General features: G+C 50.1%; 2 protein-coding genes across 4 annotated transcripts in view; one reads left to right on the top strand and one right to left on the bottom strand.

Annotated features, from left to right (window-relative positions):
• Positions 1–3,597, bottom strand: part of MAPKAPK3 (mitogen-activated protein kinase-activated protein kinase 3) — a 32,967-nt gene extending 29,370 nt beyond the window's left edge. The window contains exons 1-2 of one of the 2 annotated variants that reach the window (XM_003800629.3): positions 3,491–3,597; positions 2,939–3,215 (exon numbers count right to left, since the gene is read on the bottom strand). In XM_003800629.3, coding sequence (XP_003800677.1) covers positions 2,939–3,157 — 219 coding nt within the window. In that variant the 5' untranslated portion in view covers positions 3,158–3,215; positions 3,491–3,597. Of the gene's footprint in view, positions 1–2,938; positions 3,298–3,490 lie in introns of those variants that run through there. The other variant, XM_023519552.1, reaches the window with a different exon arrangement.
• Positions 3,598–10,910: 7,313 nt separating this feature from the next.
• On the top strand, positions 10,911–17,535 carry CISH (cytokine inducible SH2 containing protein). 2 transcript variants are annotated; one of them, XM_003800628.3, is made up of 4 exons: positions 12,526–12,590; positions 14,854–14,859; positions 15,119–15,336; positions 15,863–17,535. In XM_003800628.3, exons 1-4 carry the CDS (start codon positions 12,526–12,528, stop codon positions 16,393–16,395), a joined length of 822 nt encoding a protein of 273 aa, XP_003800676.1. In that variant the 3' UTR covers positions 16,396–17,535. The 2 variants fall into 2 exon arrangements, with proteins under 2 accessions (XP_003800675.1, XP_003800676.1); XM_003800627.3 differs by lacking the exons at positions 12,526–12,590; positions 14,854–14,859 and adding an exon at positions 10,911–11,230.
• The last annotated feature ends 2,203 nt before the right edge of the window (positions 17,536–19,738 follow it).

Raw genomic sequence — 19,738 nt, 5'->3', positions numbered from 1 at the left:
TGTACTCCCTCTCTGAAAAAGGTAGTCCTCCAGTTCCTGCCAACAGAGCAGAATAGTGCTTGGGGTAGAGTGGAGAGTAGAAGGGCTACACTAGAATAGAAGTTGCCCTTGGGAGGAAGCCATTGAGTGTGAGCAAGGCCAAGATGGCCTGAGCCTGTGGCCAGGGACTGAGAGAAAGGGGAAGAGGCCCAGCTCTCCAGGAGGGAGAAGTCTGCTGCTCTTAGGGCCTATACAGAATAGGAACAGCTACAGGGACCACAGCTTTTCCTGTTTCATGAGCCTGCTTTGTTCCAGGCTTCCTGCTAAGCGCTATCTGCCATCTCAGGTATAAGAACTAAGAGGGCAAGCATAGAAAGAGATAGGTAGAGATGGCATAAGCAAGTTCAGACTACAAGTCAGTAGAAGGCCAGCCTTATAACCTGGGGTATAGCCCTGGGGATGCAGAAATACACAGGGCCCATGACCTTTACCAAGGCTGAGCTGAGACAGCTGGGGAAAGGGCTAGACAGATGCAGAATGAGGGCTAGGACCCATTCATGGGCTAGATGAACTCCTTGGGTCCAGACCTGCTCATGTACTGAGGTCTCCAGGTCCTGGCCTTCCTGGGCAGAGGAAACAAGGTACAAATGGGGAGATGCCACTTTCCTCCTCATAGTCACAGATGCCACTGTGCCACAGCCTTGCTAGCCCAATCTTGGGAGCTAGTGAGAGCCTATCTAACTACGTAGAGATTCTAGTCTTGTATCTGGAGAGAACGAGAACAGAAAGGCATTGAGATAGGGGCCACATCTAATCTATGTCCCCCTTCAAAGCCAATGTAGAATCAGTCTTGAAAATCCCAATCCAGTAGCCCCATCAATGCTCACTTGCAAAGTCTAAAGGGGTACAGAAAGGAACCCACTCTAGGCCTGCCCAAGTTCCCAGTCCAGAACAGGGATAACTTGGAAGCCCTAGGTTCAAAAGGAGGTGCTGTGAAAATTCTTGCAGTCAGAAGTTTCCCCAAGTTATTCATGAGACATAGCACCTGTCAGAAGAGGGTCTAGCCCCAGGCCTGCTTAAAGCTAATGTTGTCTGAGCCTACAAACTCTGGCCTCCTACTCCATTTCAGTATCTAGACACCACAAGGGCAAGCCAGAGCTCAGTCTTGGCTCACAGAACCAAAGTGATGGTATTGAGAAGTGGTTCTCTGGCCTCAATTAGCCCTTCACCCACCCGAACTGCCCTTAACTCTAGCACAAGTGGAAGGGTAAATGGTGCTGAGGGAGATTATAAAAACTGTCACGCATCCCCTTACCCTCATCTGCCCTCAGAAAAGCCATCTTTTCTCTGAAGACTGAGAGAACCCGGCTCAGCGCCTGTGGCTCAAGTGGCTAAGGCGCCAGCCACATACACCTAAGGTGGTGGGTTTGAATCCAGCCCGGCCCACCAAACAACAATGATGGCTGCAACCAAAAAATTGCCTGGCGTTGTGGTGGGCGCCTGTGGTCCCAGCTACTTGGGAGGCTGAGACAGGAGACCGGATTGAGCCCAGGAGTTGGAGGTTGCTGTAAGCTATGATGCCACAGCACTCTACCCAGGGTGACAGCTTGAGGCTCTGTCTCAAAAAAAAAAAAAAAGAAAAGAAAAGAAAAAAGAAAATAAAGACTCAGAGAACCCCATGCCTAGGGCTCCACCCCATTCCACTGGGTTAGTGGGCCCAGCCCAACCCTGATTCTCCACCCCAGACCCTACCTCACGATCCCCTCCACCCAAGACCCAAAATTCACAATCCTGAAGGACAATCTCCTCAATTGGTCCTAGTGCTTCTGGAAAAGACACAGAGATCTGGACCAGGTCTATGCTCAGTGCTTGAAGATTCTGTGCCCTCAGTAAGGCCTATAGCCTTTACAGGTCCTCTATCAAGCTCTCTACATGCTAATTTTATTCAAACTCACAAATCCCTTATCTTTCCCCATGAACAGAGGCAGAAACCTAGTTTCTGAGTCCAGGATAGTGCCCAAGTTCATAGACCTGGCAAATATAGAGCAGAAATTAGAGCTATATCTGCAGGACTATACACTCAACGCATAATTGCAATTTTTGTAAAGTGGGATGAGGTTTTGCTATACTTCTAACCTCCAGGAGTCACTCTCTCTGCCATGTTCTACCCATTCGGGTGGCTACTAACACAAGCTACAAATGCATAAAGTTTCCAGTGATGACAAATTCAGGGGATTCTGATATGGAGCAGAGCCCTGAGCCCAGAACCATGCCTTAAACCAGAACCCCTCCCATCCCATACCATTCCACCTGTATCAGTGGGCCAGGTCTCCTAAGATCCTATACTTCTCCCTAGGAACTACAGTGGTCAGGGTTGGAGCAGGGCCTGACCCTTTCAACAGTGACTCATCAATACCCCATCAGCAGCCTCCTGCCCTCAAGTGCAATGGGCATTAGCCTTGCCCACCAGCCAGTCATGGGAAGCTCATGCTGCTCTAGCCCAGGCACCAGGGACCCTAAAGTGGAAGTAGATTCACTCTAAGCCTTTAGTGGGGGCTGAGCTTCAGGCAGAGGGAAACTCGGATCCAACCCAGTCCCAGGAGCTTCTCCTGGAAGAGATAACGGAACTGAGCAAGACCACCCATTGGGCCTGAACACGTTAAGTGCGGCCAGAACTCCAGAGCCAGGAACCACTCTTTACAGGCCTCTGGGTACCCATATTTACTCTACTCCTTGCTTTCTGGGACACCCTGAGCCTAGTTAGGCTAAACCTCAGTTTCTCCTGTAAACTATAAAAGAGGGAAGATCATAAACCTAACCTTAGAAGAGAATATAAAAACCAAGCATGACGCTGAGTATAGGAAGCTCAGAAGAGACCCTGGACACAGGCAACTGCACTCACGGGCTTCTGCTATTGGAACTTCCAGGTCACCCAGGCCTCAGTGAGGGGATCACTGACCTTCAGGGCACACTTCTGCCCAGTGCGCCGATGAAAGCACTCCAGCACCTTGCCGTTCACACCCAGGCCCAGAACCTGCTTGGATAACTGGTAGTCATCTGTCACCGCGTACTTCTTGGGATCCCGCTGTCCCCCTAGAGCTGGAGCACTGCTCGAGCCTGGCCCGCCGTGTGCAACTAAAGGGGGTACGGGACCCCCCTGCTCCTCTGCAGTTTCCATGTCCACGGCCCCAGCGGGGCACTCACAAGTGGCCCCAGCCTGGCGCGCTCAGAGGCACCTGGGGGAAAGGGGAAAAGTGAGTCCCGCCCAGACCTTTCCAACACACCTCCGCTTTGGAGCCCCTGACCCGGGCTGGGCTCTAGGCCTAGCCCTGGACAAGTTGGGAAAGTGGGGCGAACCGCCAGAGTACATATGTGCGGCAAGGGGCGGAGCTTCCGCAGCCAGGCATAACCAAGTCCTGCCCGGGCATAAGTGGAGAGGGAAGTGGCAAAGCACCTAGCGGCAGCGAGGTCCCTAAAACAAGCCACAGAGGGGGGCCCAAAGAAGGCTTACCTTGCTAGGGCCTACCTGGCCCCAGTGCACCTGGCGGAGGTACAAGCGAGAGGCAGGAGAGGCGGACCCGGGAACCTAGAAGCCGCGGAATGCCCTAGCCGAACCGTAGTGCAGTCGGCGCCCTCCCCCGCCCACACCCTGCCCCGCCCCGCGCGTCCTCCCTACTTGGGGCCCAGCTAGGTCAGCCTTAAAGGGCCAGTCGGGCCTCAGCTGGGCTGAAAAGGCGTCCCTGGTCCCGGCCCCGGGGCCGGGACAAAATAAGAGTCATGGCTCCCTGTGTAGATTGCTTTCTCTGCACGCTGCTAGAATGGCTTGCTAAGGCTTCTGACCTCCCTAGTGGTGACCAACCGCTATCGTACCCAGCTTTTTAATTCTTGCCAATGTGCTGAGGGAAGTAACATCGTTGTTTGATTCAAGACTTCTGGTGCCTCTCGGTTCCTCTCTGCCACTGGCGACTCTTTTCTTTTGTGCATCTCCGGGTCATATCCTTGGCTTTTTTATTCCCGTTGGTATACAGGGCCCTTGGGCCAGAAATCTTGAGTTTCCGTTCGGCCAAATCTGCCAACTTTTCGTCTTATTGTTTGATGTCATATTTTTATAGTCTTTGCAACCTTCCTTAATAATAGATATTCTCTATTAGCTTTGTAGTTTCCCCTTCCATAGTTAAATCTTCGCTTCATTCTGACCTCACCTTAGACTACCTTACATATATTGAACTAGTTTCCCGTTTCCCTCTGTTAACTCTCATTTCACAGATGAGGAAACTAAGCCCCCAGAGAGGAAACACTTGAGGAAACAACTTATCTAGGGCCACAGAGAGCGTGGTTATGGTTCTCTCCTGGGACAAAACTACACTACTCTAGCATGTGAGTAGCGTCCTCCCTCCAATTCACGGAAGCTGAGGAACCAGAGAGAGGTGACTTGGGACTTGGAAGGTTCGGCTGCGGGCTGGGTCTCTGCATGGGCCTCTGCTGCCATCTACAGGCCATCTTTAGGAATACAGGAGCCATGACTTTAGTCCCACCCAAAGGCGTTTCAGAACTGTCCTACTTTTGGCTTCTGAGTTGGTGCCCCACCAGCGACCTTCCCTCAACTCCTCCGTCTCTCTCCCTCCCTTCCTCCCTTTCTTTCTCTCTGTCTCTCTCCAGGCTCCCCAGGAACTTGTGCCCTAATCTCCATTCAACTGGCTCCCCACCACCCATCCCTTTACCTGATAATTGTTCTGTTAGTGAAGGGATAACTGAACGAGTGACGGAGTGCTACAATTATTGGTGGGGACATCATGTGTGCAAATGTTGAGTAAGAACAGGGATTTGGAGCTCTGTCCTGACAACCCAAAATAAGTGATTTAGTCAATAAATACAGACTTATTAAGCCAAAGTTTGAGGACACACCTGGAAAAAACACAAACCACAGGCAAATCTGTGATTGTTCTTCCAAAGCAAGATTTGGGAACTCAGTTTTTAAATGGGATGGAACATACAGAATTTTTTAAAAAGAGAGAAGAAGAGGGTGGGCATTGAGAAAAATGGTTACATTCTTGTGAGGCCCAGGAAGTCTATATTTTACATAAGATAAGGTGACTCCTAGAAGAGAAAAGGAGGGGAAAGGAAGCCCTATTTATGTATATATGTCCCTGGGTAGGTAGAAGAATGTTTGTTATTGTCATGTCTCTTCTCTGCACTTAGGAAAATAAACTTGTAATCAACACTATTAGTGTGTAATTGAACAGACTAGTTTTTAGGAGCTAAACTTAGCCTGCAGACCCAAAGTTAGTTACAATTTGCATGTCCTTGCCTATGGGAGGCGAGCAAGTAGTATCCTATTGATACAGGGTGGGTAGCCCCAGCCAACTCCTGAGCTGAAGGGAGGACCTGCCATCTCTGCCTTGGTGGTGTTGATGTGGCAGCAGCCAGCAAAGGAACCAGTGGGTTGGAGGGTAGGCAGCGGGGGACCCCAGCAGGAGGCTTCAGTAGCTAGTAGGGCCAGACAACTGCTGGGGAAGACACCACAGCCTTAGTGTCTCCCTCCCCTTGCACTAGCAGCTGACCTAGGCCTGGTCAATTTTATGTAAGTTTCCTAGCCCTGGGGAACAAAAGGGATTGTATCCATTCATTTGTTACCAAGTCCTGGCCAAATGTAACTACAGAGGACCCATGTGACTATATATACCCCTGGACAAAGAACCCAGGCAGAGCAAGGGAACTTTCTTCCCACTTGGATTTTTCCCTGTTTTCTTTTCTGTAAAATAAATCTTGTCTTACCACTCATCTGTGGTACATGGATTCATTCTTTAAATCACAGAGACTGAGGACCTACTGAAGAAGAAATTCCAGTATCACTGAGTGATCTGTGGGGGCAATCCTTGTAGATGTGTGGCCTTTTGCCTTTCCATGAGATCTGACTCATGCATACTGTTAGTGATAGCTATTCATTTAGAAGTAGGTATTGCCTAACTTGGCCTCCTGGTTTGACGTTTCTTTTTGCATAAAGAGTTATGAGGGTGTGGTTCTGAGATTTTTATATTCCTTTACAGGCCCTGTCTCTTCTAGGTAACCTTCAAGTTAGCAGTGTTCAGTGAAACAGGGGGTCCCGGAAGATAGCCTCAGCTGACCACATTGAAAATTGTATGCAATCTTGTCTTTTGCAATCCAGATGTTGGTCATCTTTTTGGGTGCCAGATGACCTCAGGAAAACTAGAGGAGAGGAAGAAGGGTAAACCCATCCCTTTGGGCCCACACTACATTCACACAGGACGGACAAGCCCAGAGATGTTAAGCAACCTGCCTGAGGTCAGCAGCTATCACAACAAAGCCCCCATTCCGACCTCAAAGCATCCCCTCAGCATTGGATTCATATCCACAAACCATAGCCTCCTCTCCTAGCCCTCCCTGCCTCCTCACACACACCCACATATGCAAATATGCACTCATACATTTACATATGTGCACACACAGAGCTTACATGTGGGTTTGTATATGCATAGACATACACATGCGTGCACACAGATACATATGCACAAGTGCACGTACATATTCATACACATTTATGCCCAGCTGGATCCAGCATCAGTATCCTTGAGTCCCACTTCAGAGCCCTAGAGAAAGCCCTGCAATCTGGAAGCTTCCATTGCTGGAAGTATGAAGAAGGCTCTGACCTCTGAAGGCAACTGGTTTGGACCCAGTGAACTTAAGGCTGAGCAAGGTCTCATTCTAGATAAGCAGAATGTTAGGCAGATGAGAGTGGAGGCTGGATCTTGTCATAGCCCAAGGTCATCTCAGTGCATGCTCTGTGAAGATGTCTTCTTTCTTAAAAATAGAATTAGAATTATTCTAAAAATTTTATAATTGTATTTTAAGCTGGTATCTTTTATTAAAATTTTTAATCGTATAAGTAAAACTTGCTCATTGTAATTAATTCAAATCATATGGAAATGTAAAAGTAATGGTGCTGCCTCTCCCCTCTCAGTTCCTATAAGCAATGCCCATGTGTCTACAGGCACACACATTTCCCATATGGGTCCATTAGAGGCAAACACTTTGCAACTGCTCATTTAACCCCAGCACAGTCAGAACATGTGGTTTCTCTTCAATGCTCATTTTCCAGCAACCACCTGCCATATCTCTTTTCACAATGATAAGAGGATTCAATATGTGAGATGGCTGAGCCTTGGCAGGGGTAGTTTCATGATAGCAGACTTTGCCACCCAGATTCCATAATAGCTATGTGTCAAAGGGCACAGAGACTAAGGCTTTTTGAATAGCTTACAGTGACCAAGAGGTCCAGTAGGTAAATACCTGCCTGAGTAAAGGGGGCCAAATCCCATCCCCCACTAACAAGCATGTGGAATGTCCTTTGGGGGCAGGAGACCAAATGAGACTTTCTGCTCATGTCTGTGTATTCTTGTGACCCACTTGTGGTTGTTCTAGGAGGGTAAGGGAATCCTGCAGCAAGGCCAATCCCTGGGATGCAGAGGAGGAATTATCCTGGAAGGGACACTGGTTGCAATTCAGCTAGTAAGGTCATGAGAGGGAGCACCACTGGGTGGCAGTGTGGGCCCAACAGTCAGACCTAGGCTTGTGAGGAGCAGCCAGGGCAGAATTAAATAATGAGGAGATGGCCAGAGACACCCACAAGCCTAAGTCAGGTAGGCACCTGGCGCAGAACAGGGACACATCACTGTTTTCAGCATATGGGCCAGGTCCACAGTGTTGTTACATTCACAAAAAAATAGTTGGAGAGCTAAAACCCTTGAGAGCTTTGGTTTACACATACTGTCTAATCATTGACCACTGTAGGGAGTGATTTCAAAGAACACCCATCATACTCTGACTGACTGGTCTAAGGACAGGGAAACTTCACTGAGGACCTTAAAGCTGGATCCTGAGTTGGCAGATCACCAACACTAGAGAAGAAGTAAGTAGAAGGGTGTAGGGACTTGGCTCCAATCTACTACTTGCCAGCTGTGAGACCCAAGGTAACAGTGTGCCTCAGTTTCCTCTGTAAAGAGGGGATAATATATGGTAGTTATGACAACTAAATGAGGCTGGAAATTGCTGACAGTGTCTTGCGCATAGTAACTGTTCAATAGAATAGTCATGGTAAGAGGGAAGGAGTATGAGCTTGGCTTGGAAAGGTTGGGATTTAGACCCAGTTTCAAAACCATGGCTAAGTTGCATGGCAGCTGCAATGCCCTTTTCTCTTGTTAGTACTAGTGACACAGGACAGGTGGCTCCCCAGCCAGCTCTGTAGAGCTGAGGGGAGGACCTGCCACCTCAGCCCTGGCGGTGTTGGTACGGTAGCAGCTAGCAGAGGAACTAGAGGGCTGGAGGAGGGGAGGGGCCATAGGAGGCTCCAGTAGCTGGAGGGGTCAGACAACTGCTGGAGAGACACCAGCACCTTAGGTCTCCCACCCCTTGTACTTGGGGCTGAACAGGGAACCCCCCATTTGCTAGGCCTGGGAATGAAAGGGATTGTAGCCATTCATTAACTGAGTTCCAGCTAAATGTAACTTTAGAGTACTCATGTCTGCTAAATGTAACAACTGAGTTCCAGCTAAATGACTCTATGCAACTATATATACTCCTGGACAAAGATCTCAGAAGGACAGACAGAGGGGAAGAAGAGAGCTTTTCTCCCCAATGGGTTTTTTCTCTGCCAAGAACTTTGATGTTTTTGTATTCTTTTTTGTAAATAAATCCTGTCTTAACCACTGATCTGTGGTCCATGGATTCATTTTTCAAATCACCAAGACCAAGAACCTACTGAAGGCCAAATCCCAGTAACATTACCACTGATCTGTGGTCCATGGATTCATTCTTCGTATCACCAAGACCAGGACCTACTGAAGACAAAATTCCAGTATAATTAGAACAGTGGATAGTTTCTACTAGTTAGATACCGTGTTTCCCCGAAAATAAGACTTACCCAAAAAATAAGCCCTAGCAGGATTTCTATGCATTTGTTATATATATATAAGCCCTACACCAATAATAAGATCTTGTGGTGGGCATGGCTATGCAGCGTATCTGCATAGCCACGCCGTGCATTTAGGCGCAGAGCAGTAAGAAAGACTGGAATACCTTTGATCTGCCACAGCTCCTTTCTCCCAGCCGTTTGCACTTGCTCCGGTGCGCATGTGGTAACCGCAGTCGCAGGCATCCTACTGCGCATGTAGAAACAGCTTGGGAAAGGAGTTCACACATCACTAGTGCCAGCCCCACCAACAGGCTCCCCCTGTCAGGTTCCAGAAGAAGATGACTTAACTGTATTTAAATAAATGTAGATTGTTGTATTATACTTAATAAAAATAAGACATTCCCTGAAAATAAACCCTAGTGTGTCTTCTTGAGAAAAAATAAATATAAGACAGTGTCTTATTTGGGGGGAAACATGGTAGAACCCCACACAGAGATCCAAGGTACCCTGGTACTCAAAGTAAGTTACAAGATATACATCCCATCCCACCCCCGTTCCGAGAAAATGGCTTCTGGCTGAAGCCTGGGTTCCCTTCAGGAAACTTACAGAGAAGTAAGTTCCCTGAAGTTATTTCTCATCTTGACCATTTTTCCCCTCACAGGGTCTTGCTTTCAGATCTCCTTTGTCCTCTGCCATCCTGAACAGGGCAAACTGAGCCCTGTCTACCCAGGGGGAAGCCTGGACACTATCATTCAGGCTCTTAAATACTGCCAGGGGTCTGTCACCGCTGCCCTGGATCTCAAAGATTATCTTCTTTCCCGGGGTACCTGGGGGGACACACTGAGCACTGGGAGGTAGGAAGTGGACCCTGCTGCCTCTCCAAATCCCACTCACCTCCACTCCCTTCTCCCAACCCCGTTTTTCTGGCCCAAGGATTTGAAGGTTTTCCCAAACCCTATAGTCCCTTCAGATGCTCCCTGGTGACTCCAATGACCTGAAAAATTGGTGGAGGGGGTCGGGTTAGGAGCGTGGGCTCCCACTCAGAACAGGAATCAAGTTTCAGCCCTGCTATTTCCTAACAAGACATTTGGTTCCCTGGGGCTCTGTCTTCTGTTCTACATAATGGGGGCAACACTAGTTATTGAGAATCAAATCTAGCAAGTACTCCCTAAAGATGGGAGGAGATGTCACTGCTCCATGCACCGCACACACACACCCCACCTCTATTACCCTGCCTCCACATTATCTCTGAGTGTTTAGAGCTTCATGTATCTCTCTCCGCACTTTGGGGGGCTGTCTCTGCCAGCCTTCTCCAATCTGTAGTCACTTCTTCCTGGTTGGCTGGAGCCAGCGAGAGTTAAGTATCGCCCGAGACTGGATGGTCTCGCCTGATGCAAAAGGGTTTGGATGTCCCTTCTCCCCCAACTCTTTCAAAGAACATGTTCTTGCCTAGATTCTCTTGGCTGTAGTGGCCGCAGGCTTTACCTCAGCAGGCCTGCTCATTCCTGGGGCTGTCCTCTTTACCCTGCCGTTCCCCCTGTGTTCTTTTTTCAAGCCACCCCACCACCGGCCACGCAGTCCCCAAGTCCAGGCACCGCCCAACAGGGGGCGCTTCACACCCTGGCAGACCGCCTTGAAGTGGGGGCTAGCAGGAAGGACAGGCCTGTGACCCCACCCCCGCGCTGCCACAAGTTCGACAGTGAGATAAGAGAGCCCTTCCCCAAAGATGACTGCCAGGAAGCAATCTGAGCTCGGGTTGCAGGAGCCTGACTCCTCCTTAAACTCCCCCAACCGGTCTTTCCCTATTGGTCTCTCAGTCCCTACCCTCTCGGTCATGTCAGCCTTAGGTCCACACGCTGCAATTGGCCCGTCCAGGCCACTCGGCTCCGCCTTCTGCGCTGCAATTGGTCCGTTCGCGAGGTCCGCCCGGTTTTCCTGGAAAGTTCTTGGAAATCTGTCAAAGCAGTTTCCTTTCACGGTCCTAGGCCCCAGACAAGGTTGTCGGCGCCCGCTCACCCCTCCCGGAGTCCACTGCACGGCCTGCGGTTCTAGGAAGACGCCGCTTCCGGGAAGGACTGAGACTCGGCGGACAAAGGATTAGGCGACAGCTCGCTCCGCCCTGCTCGCCTGACCCGCCCCCCTCGCCCTCCCTTGCGGTCTGCGCCGCAGCCTCTCAGTCCCTGCCCGCCGGTGCGCCGCAGGAGCTTTCCCTGCGCTAGCTCTGGGCGCCCCTGACTCTTGCAGCCGCCGTTTAGCCGAGTCCCTACTCCGGAGCAGCCGCCGCCGCCGCCGCCGCGGGGATATGGTCCTCTGCGTTCAGGGGTAAGCGCCTCTCACCGTCCCCGCCCAACCTCTGCTCAGGGCTCACAGGAAAGCACCAGCCTCGGGCTAGCTGCGGAGCATTGGGAGGGCTTCACCTGCTGGATGCGACCGAGCACACGGGGACTTTGGGAGTGTAGCGCTGTATGGGTTGTTACCCCACCCTTCCCCCACCCACACACTCACCTCAACTCACACTGTGGGTAGAGAAACTAGGGGCTGGCCTGCCAAGGGAAGAACACAGGAGCATAGGATGGACTCAACTGGTTTCTCACTGGAGCAGGGCGTCCTCCAAGACGTGGCTCATCAGCCCAGACCTCCTTCTGAGACCAGAGCGCTGTACCCCAGCGTGCTGGTGACCTTGGACGAGCCCCTACCCCTCTCCATCCTGGTGTCCACTCATCTGCTTTAACTACTAACTGGGCTCTTCTTGGGAGCCAGCCTGAGATTCTTGCCTCTCTCTAGGCTGATATCTGATAACTAGCTCTTTTGGAAATTCTGGGTTCGGCCTGGTCCTGCCTGGGGTAGCCCCACAATTAACTCACCCTCTCCTCTCAGCCTTATCTGGGATCACAATGTGAGAACAGTGGCTCCTGCCTTCCATCTCCAAATTTCCCAAAGACTTGGGGTGGGGGCCAGTAGATGGGGAATGCTGAAAAGATAGCATTTTGGCTCTTGCTGAGCATTCTGGGCACATCCACTCTACACTGAGCCTCAGTATCCCCTTCAACCAAAGGGTCTCATGTCTTCCACACTGATCTGACAAGAGCTCAGGAAGCTCCAAGGAGAGAGGATGGAGGTATAAATGGGTGTTCCATATCTAGGGAGGGCTGAGTTGCCCAGTAGCTGCTGTTACCAGCACTGTCATAGTGCCAAGTGAAGAAGGGTAGAAGCTGTGGCCAAGCTGACGTGCCCTTTACTCTGAGCAGTTCTTGGTCCAAGGAGGAGGACATGGAGGTGCTGGGAAGATTACTTCTCCCTGGTTCCTTCTTCCTTTCTGAATGTTGGGACTCCTGAACACTTGCCCCTACCATGCCTACCCCTTTCACTTTACTCTAGCTGAGGGCCCCTTTGTAACTTCAGAGCCTAAGTAGGGTGTCAGGGGCAAGGTTTTTTAACAGTTTTCACCCACACACAGTCACAAAATAGGTGGTGCCCTCCTAGATGGAGGGCAGAGATTCCCAAATATAGGTTTGAACTGGGAGCTTTTCTGAGGGGGTACACCTAGGGGGAGTTCACCCCACTGGCATGTATCCCAAGGTAGGACTTTCTGTCTGGGCTCCACAGCAGGCACACACATGTACCTGGAATACACTAGCCACCACCCCCACCAGGACAATGACACAGCCATGGACACACCCCTGTCCAGATACACAGTCATTCACCAGAAGCTGTGGAAATCAACACTGCCATTCACACACCCAGCTATCACATCAGTCCCAAGGGGCCCACACCCACCCGTGGGACTTGTCAGAGCTAGGGGTGGGGAAGCTACAGCCTTGAGGTCACATGTGGCCTTCCGGATCCTTGAGTACATCCTTTTCACTGAATCCAAATCTTACAGACTAAATCCTTTTAATAAAGGGATTTGTTTTATGACATTTGGATTCAGTTGAGGGGCCAAACTTGGGGATTTGGAGGGCCACATGTAGCCTTGAGGCCATGGGTTCCTTAGCTGTTTAGATGGACATGGCTACCCTTAGAGGTTCCAATCTGACTGGCTAGCCATTTTCCATGCCCCAGCAGGGCAGTCATCTCAAAATTTGGGTCTCCCATTCCCTGAGTAGGATTTCGGGTTCCCACAGGACAGCTAGGGTAGGTATAAGAAAGTAGTTGGCAAACTAAAGTATGCCAGGGTTGTGTGTGGGCCCTTCTTCCAATGAGTGGTTATAGAGTCATGATTTATTAGAACCTTCTAAGCATCACCAGTAGCCTACACTATCAGGTCTGGCTCATTTGCCTGCCACCAGCTCCTGCCCACCTCTTCCTGCCTCATAGGCAATACCTGACAGTTTGCCCATGCTGTCATTTCTACATGGAGGGCCTTTCCCTAGCTCCTTCCTTGAGCCTGGCAGTCTAAACTCAGGAGCAAGCACACCCTGACTCCCCCATGACACCCTGCACTTTTACAACTTTGGGTTATAATTGTTCTTAGTGCTACCTTCCTCAGCCAGTCCTTGAGGGCAAGGCCCATGCTTTCATTATCTCAGTGTTCTGAGGCCCAGCCGAGGGCTATCACCAGAACTGAGGCCAAAGGATATATTTTATAAAGAGACCAATAGTCTCTTTCTTGGGAAGCAGAGCCAGTCCTTGCCCTACTCCTAGGGAAGCCCTGGGATCACCAGGCTGACCAGACTTCTCTTAGGAGGAAGCTATTAAGATTTTGGCTGGCTTGCTTCCCCCAACCACAGCCATCTGAGGATGTGGTGTTGCCAAACCTCTCAGTATGTGGCTGATGGGAACCTTTATTGGGGAGAGGGGAAACTGAAGCCCACTGAGAAGCATAGGTCATAGAGCCCAGTAGGGATGGCTTACTAGGGTGGGGTTTGGAATGTGGGTTAAGTACCCTGCCCTTTGGTGGGAGTTCACATCTAGGGAAAATGACACTTGCCAGTGCTTTAAGACACCACTATCTACCTCAAAACATCAGCTGTGAGAAGTAGATGCCAGCACGAGGTAAGGGATTATTTCAGCCCCTAAGTGCTACTCCTATCCATAGAGAGGTAGAATGTAACCTTGGGGAATCCTTCTGTAATCTTGGGGCCTCTCTAGCAGACCCTATGCAGACCCATGGAGAGGTAGAATGTACCTTGGGGAATCCCTCTGTAATCTTGGGGCCTCTCTAGAGGACCCTATGCAGACCCCTATCCTATTGGCTCAGCTGGGACTACTGCTGTTAAATCGGCTTACCTCAGCCTAGGTGGCACAAATGTGAGACTACTTTGTACTGGATTCTATTAGTGTGGTAAGGACACTAGAAATGCCTACAGGGGATGATCTGTGTCTTGGATTGATACAAAATAGAGGGATTAATCACTGTTTAATATGGTCAGGCATGGTGGTTCTTGCCTGTAATCCTAGCACTCTAGGAGACGGAGGTTGGAGGATTTCTCATGAGTTTGAGAGCAGACTGAGCAAGAGTGATACCCTGTCTCTATACAAAAATAAAAAATAAATTAGCCAGGTGTCAGGGTGGGCACCTGTTAACCTGGCTACTCAGGAGGCTGAGAGCAGGAGGGTCACTTGAGCCCTGAAGTTTGAGGCTGCAGTAAGCTATGATGATGCCATTGCATTCTAGCCTAGGTGACAGAGTAAGACCCTGTCTCAAAAAAAACTTTAAAAAAATTAATTTAATAAATGCAGGAGAGTGAAAAAGAATCTTTAAAAAGAGGATCTGCACATTGGGGAAACACTTAAGGGGGCTTTTGTTTTGTTTGTTTTGTTTTTTATTGAGATAGTCATATTATATCGCCCCCATAGAGTGCCATGGCATCACAGCTTATAGCAACCTCAAACTCTTGGGCTTAAGTGATTCTCTTGCCTCAGCCTCCCAAGTAGCTGGTACTACAAGCACCTACCACAACGCCTGAGTATTTTTTCTTATAGTTGTCATTGTTGTTTAGCAGACCCAGGCTGGGTTTGAACCCACCAGCCCAGGTATATGTGGCTGGCACCCTAACCACTAAGCTATGAGTGCTGAGGCTCAAGGGGGCTTTTGTGATGACAAGTAGGGGATATGGATAATTGAATCTATGGCTGAGTAGAGGAGAAATTGAGGCTCATTAGTGAGATGGGCCAGCCTTAGGTCATGCAGTTAGTCTGGGGCATAATGGATATCTGGAAATGAGGGAAGGATGGAGCCTCCACTCACTGCCCATCCACCTCCTTTAGACCTTGTCCTTTGCTGGCTGTGGAACAGATTGGGCAGCGGCTCCTGTCCCAGTCCTTGGAACTCCCTGAGTCAATCATGAAGCCTTTGCCTGCTGGGGCCTTTCTGGAGGAAGTAGCAGAGGAGACCTCAGCCCAGTCAGAGAGTGAGCCCAAAGTACTGGACCCTGAGGAGGATCTGCTATGCATAGCCAAGACCTTCTCTTACCTTCGAGAATCTGGTAAGTCTGAGGGAAGGAGCAGGTCTTGTCCTAGGAAGTCTGGTGGGAGAAGCTTAGCTCAGCCCATTGAGTCTGATTTGGGAGGCATGCTGCTACCCAGGAGAGGCTGATAAAAAAGGTACAGCCGGCTCGGCACCTGTGGCTCAAGCAGCTAAGGTGCCAGCCACATACACCTGAGCTGGGGGGTTTGAATCTAACCTGGGCCCGCCAAACAACAATGACAGCTGCAACCAAAAAATAGCCAGGCATTGTGGCGGCCAGCTGTAGTCCCAGCTTCTTGTGAGGCTGAGGCGGAGGTGGAGGCAGGAGAATTGCTTGAGCCCAGGAATTGGGGGGTGCTATGAACTGTGATACCACAGTACTCTACCCAGGGTGACAGCTTGAGGCTCTGTCTCAAAAAAAAAAAAAAAGAGGTGCAGCCCTCTCCAGGGAAGGGGAAGGCATCACTCTGACCCCTGTCCTGGCTTAGTGCCCCCAGCTTATTTCTATTGTAACCACTCCCTTGGTCCCCTCTCCATTTGCCTAGGCTGGTATTGGGGGTCCATTACAGCCAGTGAGGCCCGGCAACACCTGCAGAAGATGCCAGAGGGCACGTTCCTAGTTCGAGACAGCACCCACCCCAGCTACCTATTCACACTATCAGTCAAAACTACTCGCGGCCCCACCAATGTGCGCATTGAGTACGCCGACTCCAGCTTCCGCCTGGACTCCAACTGCTTGTCTAGGCCTCGCATCCTGGCCTTCCCAGATGTGGTTAGCCTTGTGCAGCACTATGTAGCCTCCTGTGCTGCTGACACCAGAAGTGATAGCCCTGATCCCACTCCCACCCCAGCCTTGCCTATGTCTAAGGAAGACACACCTGGTGACCTAGCGCTGCCTGCTCCTGTGGCTACTGCTGTGCACCTAAAACTGGTGCAGCCCTTTGTGCGCAGAAGCAGTGCCCGCAGCCTGCAGCACCTCTGCCGCCTTGTCATCAACCGTCTAGTAGCTGACGTGGACTGCCTACCACTGCCCCGGCGCATGGCCGACTACCTCCGACAGTACCCTTTCCAGCTCTGACTATCTGACTGGGTCTAGCAACTTACCCAGCCACACTCTGGAAGAAACACCAACCCCAACTGGACTTGGGCTCCCACTGTCCCTGCTTCAGTGATCTTGGTGCCTGTATGCATCTGGCAGCTGGACCAGAAAAAGCCAGCAAGAGCAAGGTGGGGTGGGGAGGAAGTATCACAAACTTGGAGGTGAGTGCCCTCAGGCCCCATGTGGCTCCACTGTGGTGAGCCATGTGTCAAAGAAGAAGGAGGCAGGCAGGACCTTGTCTCCTTGTGGCCTCCACTCACTTCCCTGCCCTGAGGAAGCACTTGAACTGTGTGGACACTGTCAATCCTAGTTTTCCAGTACCCAGGGTAAGGCAGGCCCCCTCCGGCCAGCCTCTGTTTCTGGGAGGATGGCAGCCAGAGGCACTGAGGTTGACAGTGACAGTCCCCTTGTGGGGGGTAGGCAACACTAGGGACTGCACAGTAATATAGTATTTATTTATTTATTCTCCTTGAGGTTGGTCTCAGGGGTAAGCCAACCCCACCTCTCTGCCCCAAGCCCTGGATAGTTCAGAGACTCCAACTGTGCCTTGGCTTCAGAGAGCTTCATCCTGAGACACATTGCTGGACCCAAGGCAGTCTTGGATGTCCTGGCACTGACCCATCCACCTGTGAATGTGTCTACTCTCTTCTGCCCTCAGACCGGTTCTGGGAGGGTAGCAAAATGGGCCCAAAAAATGAAGCCAGGGCCTCAGTCTCCAGCAGAGCCTATGGCTCACTCCCTTACTAGGCAAAGCCATACCTGCACAGAGCTGGCACAAGCCCTGTGTAAGTGTGTGCACCAAGTAATAAGGAGGGGTGTTGGCTTGAGAGCTACTGTGGCAGCTCTGCTGATTCTGCTTCCTGCCCAGGAAGGTGCCTCCACACAAAAGAGAGAAATACATATCTGATAAGTCTTTATAAAATAATTATTGTAACAAAGAAAACAGTTTGGTAGTCTTTTTTCTTACACTGAATTTTCTGTAATGACAATAAAATTATACCTTTTAATTATGGAGCCCTCAGTGAGGCCTCTTTTGAGTTCTGTACACAGTTTATCCCTTTTGATCTTGTCCCCTATTTTACATCTGGGCTCTCCAGGCCAAGGCCCAGAGCCCTATGGGGCTGAGCAGTCCCTGCTGGGGAGCTCATGGAGGAGTGGAGGAAACAGGGAGCAGCCTTTCCCCTCTCATTCCTATTGTTCCCCTTGGGAATAAGATAGGGAGTAAAGGCCAGTTGGACTGCCTGCAGAGTCACCGTCTAGGCCACTGCCAAGCAGGGGTTAGTGGCAGAAGAGCAGCAGACCTGAGAGGTATGCAAACAGGAAATGCCAAGTCAGAATTGAAAATGGAGAATACCAGAGGAGAAGGTGCTGTGGACTATTCCTTGGGACAGTATATTTTGAGATGAGGATGCCAATTGTCAGAGAAGTCAGGGCCAGTCCTCCCAGGGAGGAGGTACAGTTAGTGCAAAGGCACTAAAGCATGACTGAGAGGCTCATATTCCTGACAAAAGGAGGCCTGGGGAAGGCTCATTCTGTGCAGTGGGCAGGGCATTGAATCAGGGATAGTGGCCAGTAGGCTGGCAAGATCTAGCCTGGAATGGGGGTATCTGGCTTCTGGCCCAGGCTAGATGGGGTTGGGGAACCCTGTCTTCTCATTCAGGGTACTGCAAAGCAGAAGTGGGTAAAAAAGCAATTAAAATGAAAACAATCCTCCATTTGGAACACTAGCTGCTGAGATATTCCTATAACCTGAAATTTTCTGTACTTTTGCTTAAGGGCCCCACAGGAAAGCTCCTCTAAACTATAGCTTTTAACTCTTTCTTCGGAAACAGTTCTAATTTCCCTGTTTTCTTAACCCTCAGACAATTATAAGTAGTGATTAGAAGGAACATATGCTGGCAGCGCACAGTGGCTCACGCCTATAATTTTGGCAATCTGGGAGGCCAAGGTGGGAGGATTGCTTGAGATCAGGAGTTCAAACCAGCCTGAGCAAGAGTAAGACCCTCTTTCTACTAAAAATAGAAAAATTGTCTGGGCATGGTGGCTCACGCCTGTAATCCTAGCTCTCTGGGAGGCCAAGGTGGGTGGATTGCCTGAGCTCATGAGTTCAAGACCAGCCTAAGCCAGAGTGAAACCTAAAAAAATAGCCAGTCATTGCAGCAGGCACCTGTAGTCCCAGCTACTTGGGAGGCTGAGGCAAGAGAATGCTTAAGCCTAAGAGTTTGAGGTTGCTGTCAGCTGTGATGCCACAGCATTCTACTGAGGGCAACAAAGTGAGACTCTGTCTCAATAAATAAATAAATAAAAATAGAAAAATTAGCTGGGCATTGTGGTGGGTACCTGTAGTCCCAGCTACTCAGGAAGATTGAGAGAATCACTTGAGCCCAGGAGTTTGAGGTTACATTGAGCTATGATCATGCCACTGCACTCTAGCCTGGGTGATAGAGTGAGACTCCGTCTCAAAAAAAAACAAAAACAAATCTTGTTGAATTAAGAGCAGGAAGGAGTGAGGCATGATGGTTTGATGACAAAGAAGAAGCAGGGAAAGGATAAATAACAAGAACTCTGGATGCCAGAACCTTGGGGAGATGAAGATGGCTATGGCAAAGAATGGGAATGACACTGAAAGGGTAAAAAAAAGGTGGGTGAGAGAGGTGGGTTTTTATGAGGTGTAGTGCCCAGGTGTCCAGCCTGGCACCTTCTCTGTTGCTGGCAATGGCTTGGGCCCTTGGCTGCTAAGGAACCAGACAGCATGCTTCCTCCAGGTCATCATGGCCTTGCCAGGTGTCTTCATTCCTTCAGTCTCAATCTTAGCCCTCTTGTCATTCCCCACATGCTTGAGGTGACCTTTTTGTGGGCTCTCCTGTAAACCTGAGTCATCTGATGGATAGGTAGTAGACATGGAGGAGCCAAAGGCGGGCTGTTCTCCACATGGTGTAGTGACCTGGACCAAAAGCTGCTGTGGCAAGAGGAAGCACAGAAAACTTGTCATTGTCCCCAAAGCCATGTTTCAGGTTTCTCTTCCAGGGAAGTGAGTGATAACCTGCCTACAAGAGGGACAATGGAAGGCCTGTCATTGGGCCCCACACCTAAGTCAGAGATTCAGCCTTACATGCCGAAAATCCTCTGGCTATTACAATTACCCCAGGGCGGTTCTAGGATAGTAAAGGGGGCACACCCTGCTGACACTAGCCAAGGAGAAATGGATGAGCCATTTGGTGGGTACAAATGACCCTGCCAAACATGTGACCAATAATTGAGGTAAAGCCTTCATCAGTACACATGCTCCTTGGGCACAGACTGGGCCAGACTCTACATAGGC

This window comes from Otolemur garnettii, unplaced genomic scaffold, assembly GCF_000181295.1.
Source record: "Otolemur garnettii isolate 467f Iridium unplaced genomic scaffold, OtoGar3 scaffold00179, whole genome shotgun sequence".
Lineage (NCBI taxonomy): Eukaryota > Metazoa > Chordata > Mammalia > Primates > Galagidae > Otolemur > Otolemur garnettii.
Note: the sequence above shows the minus strand (reverse complement) of the source record. Positions and strands in the feature narration are given on the sequence as shown.

Bases quoted from the DNA above. Each gene is read 5' to 3' on its own strand.
- CISH (XM_003800628.3), top strand. From the start codon at position 12,526: ATGTACCTGGAATACACTAGCCACCACCCCCACCAGGACAATGACACA. The intron at 15,337-15,862 runs GTAAGTCTGAGG...CCATTTGCCTAG, and splicing joins CTCTTACCTTCGAGAATCTG to GCTGGTATTGGGGGTCCATT.